Raw genomic sequence first — 13,127 nt, 5'->3', positions numbered from 1 at the left:
CCGGAAAATTAAACGATACAGGCTTTTTTTATGTGGCATTAGTCAATATCTGAATCAAAAGAGCACCAAAAACAAACTCCCCTCCTCCAGGAAAAAAACAAAACAACAAAAGTATATACTTGTTGACTACCTAACATATTTTACTTAAAAAAACAAAAAAAAATTTTTGGGGCAGGGCTCAACAACCTATTGAATCTACTCACCCATGGTGAGTAGATTTCAGCCCCGCGCCCTGTTTACCGGCGGCGCGCACATGTGCAATGTGGCTCTTGCGCATGCACAGTGCGGGGCTGGCGAGCGGCTTTCGCCGCGGTTCGTCAAGCCCTGCAGATGGGAATATCTGGTTTAAAACATATATTTTAGATTTGAAGGATATTGTTCATCTTAAAAATATTTGTTAGTTTTGGACAAAACCCACCAAATCCCAAACAAAATAGCATGCCTATTTCAGCAATTTAAATTTAAATAAAATGTAAAAATGAGATGGAAGCTTGGAATGTAAAGTCAATATAAAATACAGTAAAACTCCATTAGTCCGGCATCCAATGCTCCGGGACTTCTGATGGTCCGGCACCATCAGGAACCCGGAAGAGCTGGGGCAGCCGGACAGGCTTCCCCCATTCAGCTGCTGCTGAAATTGACCAGCAGCTGAATCGGGGAAGCCGGGAGCAGAGCAGCTGGGGTGCTGCCGGGTTGGTCTCGTAGCGCCGCCCCTCGGCGCTGCGGGACCAACCCGGCAGGACCCCAGCTGCTCTGCCCCAGGGGTCCCCAAGTCAGCCGCTGATGAAACAGATCAGCGGCTGGTTCCAGGAAGCCCGGGGCAGAGCTGCTCTGCCCGGGGCTTCCTGGAATCAGCCGCTGATCTGTTTCAGCAGCGGCTGAATCAGGGACCCCTGGGGCAGAGCAGCTGGGGTCCTGCCGGGTTGGTCCCGCAGCGCCGAGGGGCAGAGCTACGGGACCAACCAGGCAGTACCCCAGCTGCTCTGTCCCAGGCGTCCCCAAGAGCAGCTGGAGTGCTGCTGGGTTGGTGCCGTAGCGCCACCCCTCGGTGCTGCGGGACCAACCCGGCAGCACCCCAGCTGCTCTATTGCAGGCATCCCCGATTCAGCTGCTGCTGAAACTGACCAGCAGCAGCTGAATCAGGGACGCCTGGGGCAGAGCCGGACTATGGTAAGGGGGGGCTATGAGGGGTCTGGGGTCTATGAGGGGTCCCCTCCCACCCCACTCCAGATCCCTCATAGTCCCCCCTTCTGATAGTCCGGCATATTTGATAATCCGGCACCCCCTGGGTCCTAAATGTGCCAGATTATCGGAAGTTTACTGTACTAAGTTTTACTAAGGGAACGTCTACACAGAAGTGTTATTTCAGAATAACTGATGTTGTTCCAAAATAACACAGTCTGTGTTTACACTACAAGCAGTTATGTCGACATAATGTGGAAATAATGTAGAGCTGGAGGACTTCTTACTCCGATTCCTGTAACCCTCATCTTACGAGGAGTAAGGGAAGTCAGAGGAAGAGTGCTTTTTCTCAGACTTCCTGCTGTGTAAATAGCACCAAAAGCAGACAAACTATTTTGACTTATGCTATGCAATTGACATAACTCAAGTTGCGTAGCTTATTTTGGCTTTAGCCCTGCTGCATAGACTTGCCCTAACTGTGCTACAGGACCAACATGCCAGGCTGACTGATAAGGAATTTTAAATGGGATATGGAAAAGAAACAGTCGGTTTGTGACTTTTTTATTTTACTCTAATATATCAAATAAAATCTTGTAATAATTCATACACACAATAGACATTCTAGATTTATCTAGCCTATTTTCAATGGAAGTCTCTATGGATGAACTAACATCACCAGTGTACAAGAAATGAGAGCTGAACAACTGGGCAAAGGGATTTTTAGTCAAGTCAGTCAGTTTAATTATTTGGGTTTTTTTAATAAATGTTTAATTCAAAGGGGATGGCAAACAGTTTGGGAAGAAAATATTCTTGTTAAAAATACAAATCTCATCATCCTGATAATTAAGAGCTAAGAAATTCCAATCCTTTGGTTGGGGTGAAGCCATAAGGTAGGGGTGAAGATGGTGCAGGGCTTGGGGAAGTGGCCTAGGGAATTAGAGCTACAGTGGGACTTGATGGACACAGCAGACAGCTGCTGATCTGAGTTCATCTCCCCACTTCAACTCCCCAGGAGCCAATGTGGAAGGGACAGGTTTGAACTTTGAGGTACCCAGAAGGAGAACCGAACTATAGCAGCCCAAAGCCCTAAGCGGGCAAAGACATTGCCTATAGGGAAGGAGCCCTGCTTCACTACTCTATTTCAGAGCAGGGACAAATTGAAAGACAGTAGAGGGAACTGAGAGGTCCCTCTTGGATCTGAACCCCAGACGGGGTTTGTTTTAGCTTTCATCACAGACTGTGTATGACATGGCTGGAGGGCTGAGTCACCAACACAATACCACAGAGAGACAGACTGCAGGCATATGCACTCAGCCAGCGGCACTCACAAGAGACGTGAGTGTACCCTGGTACACTACCCATGTAGAGCACCAGAATTTTGTTCAGAATCAATCTGCTTCACACAAAAATCTACTAAGAAATATATGAACAGGTGATTAAGTAACAAGGAGTCCTGTGGCACCTTAGATGTATTGGAGCATAAGCTTTCGTGGGCAAAGACCCACTTTGTCAGATGCATGTAGTGGAAATTTCCAGAGGCAGGTATAAATATGGAGGCCAGAATAAGGCTAGAGATAACTAGGTTAGTTCAGCCAGGGAGGGTGAGGCCCACTTCTCCCTTGGTGTTCACACCTCCAGATCAGCTGCTAGGAGAAACTGCTTTTGTAGTTGTCTAGCCATTCACAGTCTTTGTTTAATCCTAAAATGATGGTGTCACATATGTAGATGAACTGTAGCTCAACAGTTTCTCTTTGAAGTCTGGTCTTGAAGGGTTTTTTAGCTGCAGGATGGCTACCTTTAAATCTGCTACTGTGTGTCCAGGGAGATTGAAGTGTTCTCCTACAGGTTTTTGTATGTTACCATTCCTGATATCTGATTTGTGTCCATTTATTCTTTTACGTAGGGACTGTCCATAAATGGACACAAATCAGGTATTAGGAATAGCAATATACAAAAACCTGTAGGAGAACATTTCAATCTCCCTGGACACACAGTAGCAGATTTAAAGGTAGCCATCCTGCAGCAAAAAAAACCTTGGAGACCAGACTTCAAAGAGATCTGCATATGTGACACCATCATTTTAGGATTAAACAAAGACTGTGAATGGCTAGACAACTACAAAAGCAGTTTCTCCTCTCTTGGTGTTCACACCTCCAGATCAGCTGCTAGAAGTGGGCTTCACCCTCCCTGACTGAACTAACCTCGTTATCTCTAGCCTTATTCTGGCCTGCATATTTATACCTGCCTCTGGAAATTTCCACTACATGCATCTGACAAAGTGGGTCTTTGCCCATGAAAGCTTATGCTCCAATACATCTGTTAGTCTAAGGTGCCACAGGACTCCATGTCGCTTTTGCAGATCCAGACTAACACGGCTACCCCTCTGATACTTGACACAATGCAAAGTGATTAAGTAGGATCAGTAAGTGAAGGAGATTATGTATGTTCAGTGATTACATGTAGGATGTTAGTCATAGAACACTTGGGCAGGACCTTGTGAGAAACTCTTCTGTTCAGCCATTGTAGGTCACGAATCACCAAGACAACAGTACTTGGTGTCTGAAGCAGGTGCACACAAACCTCCACATTCTCCTCTTGTCAAGGTAACCTGTAGCTTAGCACCCTAGTTAGCCTCAAAAGAGAGTGTAATTACAAAACAGAGGCTAGATATAGGGATTTTAAATCAAGGAACAATAAAGGTCCAGACTGGAAAATTGCATAGACTTTTGCAAATTTACAGGGAACATTTCCACACGTATAAAACAATTGTCTATATAGCCTATGGGCTGCAAGAGAATGAAAAGAAACACAATATAATGCAACATAGGAAATAGCTACCTTCAATGCTCTGTGGACCCACTAGATTCATAGCCTGGTGTGCTGGATATTCTACTCGGGGTCTGGCAATGCCCAGCTGCTCCATAACCCCATGAAGGAGTCTTTGAATATCTGCTTCAGAAACTCTATCTGGGGTCCTAGGACTATGACTAGAAGCCAAAGCCAATCCAAATGCTAGCAAAAATACCATGTTATAAAGCACCGTAGTTGTCATTCTGGTGGCCATTTCTAACCTGTGAAAATAAAATACATGAAATAGATGATAAAGTCAGTAAAATACTGTATGCTTATAAAAAAGAACTTATTGGGTCAGCTTCCATTATCAGCTAAAAGAATTTTTCAAACAGACAGATGAAATTATGGGGGAGAAGACTGTGGGAGTCAGTAAACTGTTCATTTCTGCATAACATTGATTTGTATGTAGCATTTATTGGATTATTTTTCTGCCATAATTAAACAAAATGAACCTACTGATTTACTCTGAAAAACTGAAGGGTTAAAAATGAGCTAAGTAAAGTTACCAGGCATGGTTTTTCCTCTCTCCGTTTTAACTTAGTATTTTACAGTATGTCATCAAGGGACAGAGGGAATGCAAGAAAATGCTTGGTTTTATGTTCTGCTTTTCAAACTTTACTCTTTCACTTGCTCAAAGAAATTAAATACTCCCAGGTTTTTTTTTAATGGGTTGCACATTTTTATCTCCATCACAGGTTGGCAACCCATCACCTACACTCCCTCTCTGTCTCTTCGTTTCTTCTCACCTGGAACAAACCGGCTTCTTTTATTCCACTTGAATACATTTCACCAAATGGCCGCTCTGCATGCATTTAGGCAGACACAGAATCCTTTAAGACTAGGTTTTAAACAATCGGCTTGTCCTTTTTGGTCTGCAAAGAGCATAATCCGCTAGGATTGCTTGTGGGGGGTTTTAAGATTTGTATTCTAATAGGGCTGGAGAGGAGGCACACAGGGTGAGAGAGACACAGGCAGACACACACACACAGGAGGGAGGAGGCAGATTTACCCCTTATCTATCTAGTAGCCGGAAAGGTTCCATTTTTCTTTCAAATGCAGAAAGCTGTTGTCATTAAAACATGCATTTACTAGCACTTTGGTTATTCTAATGAAAACCTCTATTATTCCCTTGCCTTGCCTTGCCTTGCTTTGCCAAGCCTGAGCCTTAAAAGATCTGGTTCCCCCTTTATGGTATTTTTATAGTATAATAACGGGCAGTAAAATGACCTTGAGTCCTGAGGCAATAATGGCAGCGAAATCCCACCTAAAATAAATTGGAGCGAGATTCTCCCCCTCCCTGTGTGTCCAGGGTGCCACCCAGCCTTGCTCTCAGTTCATCTCCGTGACAAAGGCTTTTATCCCACTCACTAGCAACAAGGACCTTGTGCGTTTGAAAGGCAAATGGGCCCTTTCAGACGACTCGATAGCTAAGGGGCAAATCTGCCCCCTGTGTGTGTCTGACACACGCAGCCCGGTGCGCCGCCTCTCCGGCCCCGTTAGATCCCTGCTTTTACACCCCACCCGAAAACAGCTCTAGCGGCTCGTGCCCCCTGGGGAGCCGGGCTCAGCAGCAGCAGCAGCAGCGGGGGACAAAACACCCGCCCCTCCTCGCGCCCCACCCAACCAGCCCGCTCCTCTGCCTGCCAGCAGCGGCCAGGAGGGACGCGCGGCACTCACCGCTTGGCGCCGGGGCAGGCGAGCTCTTGGTGTGCAGCTGGGGTGGCCCGGGCGGAGTGAGGCTGCGAGGAGAAGGCGGCGGCCTGTGCTGCGACCATTCATGCGCAGTCACAGCCCCCTTCCCCCGCCTCGCTGTGTCCCTGCTGCGGCAGGTGCGGGGGGAAGGGTGCCGTGTCAGCAAGCAGGGGGAGCAGGCCCGGCAAGTCCCCTCTACACACACAGGGCAGCCAGGGAGCGATGCTCCATGTACACACTGCGGTATGCGGGTCACACACCCCGCAGACAGACCAGCTCCGACCTCCCACTTACCTACCCAGCACTGGCGCCCAGATAGAATTCATGACCATATTTCCAAACCACAAATTGGGACAAGTGATCGGACAAAGGATTTTTTTCTGATTTGTGAATTGATATGAAGGCTTACAAAAGTATAAAAATTAAATCAAAGGGCAGGGAGTGAACAGGCTTGGTGTGTGGGGTGTCGGCAGGGCGACGAGTGAGGGGGTTGGGGTGGCAGGGGCTCAGTGGAGGCAGTGAGTGAACAGGCTGGGGGTGCAGGGTTTGGACATGAGGGTAAGTGGGGCCACTTGCTTTCATTCAGCTCCCACCACCATGGCCCAGACACTTATACTGCTCCTATTGGCTGGATTCCAGATTCCAGAGCAATGGAAAAAGCCTCCAGCATCCCTGCACTGCTGTTCTCCCAGCCAGGGAGGGGGAGCAGCAGCTCATGCAGCCGCTTCTAGCTGCTCTTCTTCTCCCCCCCCCCCCCCCACGCCATATCCAGCAGAGAACCTCAGGGCTTCTCCCCCCGCTGAAATATATGCCAAAATATTGGCATTTCCAGGACATTGATGGTTTATGGGGACAACAGGACAGAATATTTAAAATCAGGAGTGTCCCAGAAAATCCAGGATGTATGGTCAGCCTATATACACCCCCACCTCTGCCGTGCATTCACACAGGAACTACAACAGCATAACCCAAAATGATAGGGGAAAACCTGAGCAAACTGCACTAGGGATTGAAGTTCATCTTTTCTCTGCACGTTTACTTCCTCCCATTATGAGCCTGAAAGGGCCACTCACCTTTGGGAATCAGCCCTTGTTCAAGGGATACGAAAGGTAGAAGACCCATATTAAAGACCCCCTAAAAACTCTATCTGTATAAACAAATCTAATTCTAATGGTAAGCCTGGAAGGTGTTTGAGATTAATTTTCCTCTTTCCAGACTTAGATAATTTAACAAACTGGACTTTTCCCACTCTCCGTTATCTTTTTTGACCAACAGCTGATCAGAATTTATTTCCTAGATGTGTAACTTTAGGTTTACAAGACAACAAGAGAGAGCAACTGTTGTGAGTGCCCTAGGAGCACATATTTCAACTGGGCAAAGCTATAGTCATTTATCACAGAGGATACAATTGCAATCTGATTAAAGTTTGTTTGCAGTGTTGTTGTAGGCAGACTGGTCCCAAAATATTAGAAAGACAACATGAATGATCTAATATCTTCTATCAGACTAACTTTTGTTTGTGAAAGATGTTTTCAAGCTACACTAAGCTCTTCTTTAGGTCTAATTAAAGTAGCAAGATTGAGTGCTAAATTTAAAGAAAGCTTTGACTAAATGAAAACCATTATTTATTTTTCTGATTTTTTTAAATGGTCATTTAAAAATGATTTTATACTGTACAGCACCAATGTTACTGACAAATAAAACTTAGTTGTTCAACCTAAGTAAAGACAGTTTCCAAAGTGAACCAGTCTGAATGAGCTGTGCTCGATAACTTCTGGTATTTGTTTTCTGAGCTATATTTTGATCAATGCACTTATCCCTTCCCTGGATCTTACTGGCAGTTGGGTAGCTTTTTGTATGCCTCACATTAGCACCCAGAGATTTTCAAACAGGATGTTTTCAAAATCCCTCTACCACTTTCAAGATCAATAGTTGACTGACTAGTATACTCACACTAGTGTATGATGGAGAAATTTTTCTAGTCATTAAATATCCTGCTTGGCTAAGGTAGTAAACTCACAACTAAAAGACTCATAGTAACTCCAGGGTCAATGTTGTGGGAAATTGGTACCACTAACGTACTATACTGCAAATGTGGATCCATGTCTTGCGTAAGGAGGTAATTCTCCAATCGTTAAATTAAACAAACATTTAGTAGAGAGAAACTAGACATTAAACAGAATGATGGGGGAGAGAGAGATTCTGCATTTTAGAAGTTAGGACACCTACTGCAGAAGTAGGAGAGCCCAGCTCCAGTCCCCCAGCATCAATCCCTCTTCCATTATTTATCTAGAGCAGATCTGCTTAAACAGGAGACTGAGAGAACTTCTCACATCTGAATATCCCACAGCCTAGTGGTTAAAGACCTCACTCAAGAGGTAGGAGACCCCATAAGAATCAAATCCTTTTTTCCTATTCTGGCAGTGTTGGATCACTTGTTGAATTGGATCAGTTTCAGCAAGTCCTTTAAAGACACTATTCCAGTCACCCAAACAGGAAGATCTTATTCACTCCCACTCATGTCTGCCCAGATAGGGGCACCTAGCACTGTGCTCCCTGTCCCATGTTTTGTAGTTGAGTTCTGCTTACTGTGCACCTACCAGCCAGAGCTCTTATCTGCAGCACAGTGCAGCTAGCCATGAATAAGGCCTCTGGAAAGAGCAGGCAAGAAAGGGATCAGTGTGTGTGTGCGCACGCGCGGGGGGAAGAAGAGATGGAGAATCACAGGGGCCCCAGGGATGGTGGTGGTGGGAGAATAACAAGGTACTGAATTCTGGGGGAAGAGAGGACAGAAGCACAGGGTTCCCAGTGGTGAAGAAGAGACTGAGCATAGGAATCCAGGCATGGGTGAGGGGAGTCAATTTCCACAGAAAGGGAGAAATGAGGGTATAGAGGACTGTGCCCTGTGGGAGGGGCAGTGAGTGGAGAAGGAATAGTCCTTAAGGCAGGGCTACTCAACACCCTTCCCATAGCCCATTTGTTTGCAGCCCACAGGCAGAAGCTAAAACAAAAAGTAGTCAATATAATGGTCTCCTGTTGATATGCATTTTAGTAGTTAAATTCTTGGACTGGCAATGTTCATTGAAAGTGTTGTTATAGGGGTGAAAATCAGGTAAATATTGCATTTTATTATCAGCAGAAGTGACTTAAATGGGGCCTCTGTGTTGTGTAGTCTTGCCTTAATCTTTGTATTCATGCCAGTCAGTGTGAAAGAAGCTATTTGCAAGATACACAGCCACACTTAAGTTGCGGCCCTCGGCATGTGCTGTATCGTTATGGCCCACGAGGCTCCAAAGTTGAGTAGCCCTACCCTAAGGCAAAGATCCTTAGGGACAGGAGGGAACCAGGGCTATGTCTAGACTGCAGGCTTCTTTCCCACTGGCAAACAGCATAGAAAAAGTTATTTGCTTTTTTGAAAGGTAACGTCCATTCAAGCTGTGATTACTATGGACAGAGTGGCCACCAGGGCAGTTGTGCTTTTTCCTCTTCTTCTGAAAACTCCCTCTTTCCCATCCACACATGCCTTTTTCCAAAGAGCTCTTTTGGAAAAAGGCTTCTCCCTCTCTCTCTCTCATAGAAAGAGGATTACCACTGCTGGAAAAACCCCTCTGTTCTTTCGATTTTCTTTCAAAAGAACACGATTGCAGTGTGGATGTAAGTGACATTTTTTGGAAAAATTGACTTTCAAAAAAAAAAAAAAAACCTCTGTAGTGTAGACATACCCCAGGACTGACTAAGTAGGTCTTAAGAGGTTGGAGGGCTCCCTGCTTCTCCGACGACAAACTGACTCTTAAGAGACTAGGGACAGAACTTTCTGGTCTAGAGCCATCATGGCCAGCTGCAGTTGTAGCTTCAAGGGTAGGGTGTATTTGTGTGCATGTGGCACCTTTTCCTAGAAGGTGCTGAACTTGCAGGGGATGAAGGCTGTGCTACTGGCCCACTGTGATTGTTCTGTAATCCCCTTCAGTTGCTAACAGCAGGCATCTGTTATAGCAGTCCCCAAAGACCTTAATCAGCAGGAGTCTCCCATTCTGCTAGGCCCCATACGAACTATTAAGAAGGGCCAGTACCTGCCCTACAGCTCTCAATCTAAGTCTTATATCATATGACAGGCAAGCAAGTATAAGTATTCTTTTTACAGGAATGAGAAGAGGCACAGTATCCAAATACAGAATGATACTTTAATATTAAAAGACTCATTTTTAACTTTAAAATGAGGAATTTTGTTGGTGTTTGGTTTTAAATACTTCTCTGTGAGAACTGCAACTCAGTAACTAGCGCTGAGCTTACGACTTGACTTCTGAAAAATAACTAGCTCTTTAAACAGAAGAGAAAGTGACTAGAAAGTGTATTTCATTCTTGTCAGTTTCTAGTCTATTAGTAGTAGGGTAACAGATCATTTAATTTTTTGCATACATTGTACTAGAATCTATTCTAGTCCAACCTAGTTCCAAAAGGAAATAATCCAAACAATAGAAAGTAATCTAGATTTTCTACAATTGTCTCAATCGTAGTCAAGAAATAGTAACAAAGAATATACCAATTACAATTTTAAACCTAAACAGGCCGCTTACATTACTTGTAACAAGATGTTCGAACATGTTAGTATTACAGCTGGTGAGGCTTACAGGACCCGATAGGGGGCATCTGGAGGCCAGGACATGGGACTAATCCATGGGCACAAGGAAGCTGGGTGGAAAACCTGGGACTGCTGCAGCACTCCCTACACACCTTAACTTCCCACACCTATGAAGGGAAACATCTGAAAGCAAATGGAAGAAGTTATGTGAAACTGAAATCATTGCCAAGGAACTTGAAATTGCTATTCTGGGTTAGGCAGTCATAACTGCTGAAATACAGCAATACAAAAAACAGCAATACCACTTGACAAATAGTCATTTGAGCTGGCCTTTTTTTGGTTTGTTTTTGTTTCTAGTATACTCGGTCAGTCATCTATAGATGGTGTTTCAAAGATCACTCAAGAATCTATCATTTGATTTCTGTCTTATTCTGGACTTTCTCGCTAGTGATCTGGATGAAGAAGTCAAAATTGCCAAGAAGCACATTGGACCAAAAAACCTTCAATTTCTGAATTTTGGAACACTCTCACTGACTTACCAAGAAGTCTTTGCTCTCACAACATCTACAATACTATGTTGACCCATACAGTTTCTTCTGCATCAAATAAGAGGTACTTCTCTGTACTCGATAAAATAAAGGCCTACTTAAGAGCCACAGTGGGAGATGGGTGCTTAAGTGATTGGTAATTTTAGCCTGTGACTGAAGCATCAAAACACTTAGATATCAGCCATCAACAATCTTGCCAAGAGGAGATGACAATATTATCCATTAGTTTAGATCACACCTGGAGGTTTGTTTTCAATAATTTACCTTTAAACATTCCTGCAACAAACTAACTCATTCTCCTCTTCACAATTTGCAACAAGCAGTTTAAAAACAAATACAGAGGAAAATAAAGACTTTAAGGAGATTTTACTTCTCTGCTAAAGATACAACTTTAATACTTTGTGCTGTATTTCTGGTATCTGTGTTAAGGACTCAAAACTGATACTTCAATGCTAGAGATAAGAATATCTTGCTGTTTTAAAGATAAAATATGACTAACTGGGGGATGTGAGGCGGGGGAGCTGTTTGTATATTCATACAGAAATTAGATACAGGACTTAACTAATTTCTAAATTACTACCTACAAAAAAAAAATAATTAGTTTTTCAGTGCTTAAGTAGCCCACAATTGAAATCGGCCCTACATCACAATCTGAAAAGGCACACTGAGAACAAATAAGCATTCTTCCTCCTCCCCTCCCCACTAGGCAGTAACGGAACAATCAGGAGAAAACTAAAGCGCAAGACTTTGCCCACCAAAGCAATAAATTGCCTGTGAGCAGTGTCTGGCTAAGCAGGGCAGAGACAAGGCATGGAGCTAGATAAAGCTAAAGTGGCTGAACAAGCAAACAGATGATTGTGGCAACTATGAGTATCTGTCCCCCTGAATTGTGCAGATACCAGCTTTGTTAATATGAGAGAGGTTTGAATTTTCCCTTTACATATAGCCAGGATGTTACAGCAATCTTTTACCAAAATCTATCCAGGAAGTGGAAGTAGATGAAAATTATGGTACTTTACTAGGGGTATGTCTAGACTTCAGGCTTTTTTCGACAGAGGCTTTGTCGACAGATACTGTCGACAAAGCCTCGTCAAAAAAGAGTGTCTAGACCTACACCCAGTTCTGTCCACAAAGCAAGCTGCTTTTTCGACAGAGTCTAGACGCTCTTTTGAAAAAGCATAGCGTGGATGCAATAGCACCTTTTTTCAACATAATTCTGTCGAAAAAATGTATTATTCCTCGTAGAATGAGGTTTACCGCCGTCAACAAAACTGCCGCATTGTCAACTTACTGTCGACAGAACTCGGTGATAGTGTAGACGCAGGTATAGTTTTGTCAACAAAAAGTCCACTTTTGTGGACAAAACCCTGTAGTCTAGACACACCCACCGTGTCCTCTGTGGCTGCCCATTAGTTGAGTGGAAGTTAAGGGTCTCACTATATATCAATTAAAAATGCTCAGCTAGCTTGTACCAGTTGACTTAGGCTGAGGGGTGATTTAATTAAAGTATAGACATTCAGGTTCAGACTGTATTCCATGCTCTAGTACTTTGACTCTTTTTGGAGAGTCCTACATCTCAGGCTGCTGCCCAAAGATGAACATTCACATTGCAGTAAAAGAACCATGGAAGTCTTAGTTAACATGGGCCAACCACACGTCTCTCACTGAAGCGCAGACGGACGCTAAGAAGTTGAGTTCTACCCTAAAGAGCCATCAAGGGCCTAAATGGTCCTTGACCATGGTATGTCCTTGACCATGTATTTTTTGGCCCATGGCTTTCTCTAGCCTTCTTGCCATAAAAATGTGCTGCTAAGATAGTCAATATAAAGACCATTTAACTTTGGAATTCACTCCTCTCCACAGGTTAAAAGACCAAATCTGTTGAAGCTTGGAGCAAAATTAGAAGCTTAAATACATCCCCTAGCTTTTAGAGTGCACAGCATTAGGAGACTGAGAATTTCTCACTACCTATTTTCTGCTTGGCTTTTGGTGGTCTGCGGTGTAACAAAAGTAATGGAGTCATAAACAAATTGTACTTTTAAATAAGTCTCAAGATGATAGAGTGCCTGGATAGAACTACACACACACACACACACACACGCTATGACAATGTCTCAAATGTCCTTAGTAATTTTTTCTGTATAGCATATGGATCAGTGCTGTCAAAAGAACATTCACAAACAAGGTACCCAAAAATAAAAGCTTGACAAAACTAAATACATACCAAAAGCTCTTAAATTCTGCCAACAAGCTACTCATACAGAAACCAGCAA

General features: G+C 43.9%; 1 protein-coding gene across 2 annotated transcripts in view; it reads right to left on the bottom strand.

Annotated features, from left to right (window-relative positions):
* SCG5 (secretogranin V) overlaps positions 1–5,901 on the bottom strand; it is a 62,199-nt gene extending 56,298 nt beyond the window's left edge. The window contains exons 1-2 of one of the 2 annotated variants that reach the window (XM_025189462.3): positions 5,713–5,901; positions 4,021–4,253 (exon numbers count right to left, since the gene is read on the bottom strand). In XM_025189462.3, the coding sequence (XP_025045247.2) occupies positions 4,021–4,253; positions 5,713–5,810 (331 nt within the window). In that variant the 5' untranslated portion in view covers positions 5,811–5,901. The remainder of the gene's footprint in view (positions 1–4,020; positions 4,254–5,712) is intronic. The other variant, XM_006132692.5, reaches the window with a different exon arrangement.
* Positions 5,902–13,127: the final 7,226 nt, after the last annotated feature.

The sequence above is a fragment of the Pelodiscus sinensis genome, chromosome 5, assembly GCF_052426305.1.
Source record: "Pelodiscus sinensis isolate ZL-2025 chromosome 5, ASM5242630v1, whole genome shotgun sequence".
In the NCBI taxonomy this organism is placed as follows: domain Eukaryota; kingdom Metazoa; phylum Chordata; order Testudines; family Trionychidae; genus Pelodiscus; species Pelodiscus sinensis.
The sequence above is the reverse complement of the archived record's forward strand: the minus strand, read 5'-3'. Positions and strand labels throughout refer to the sequence as shown.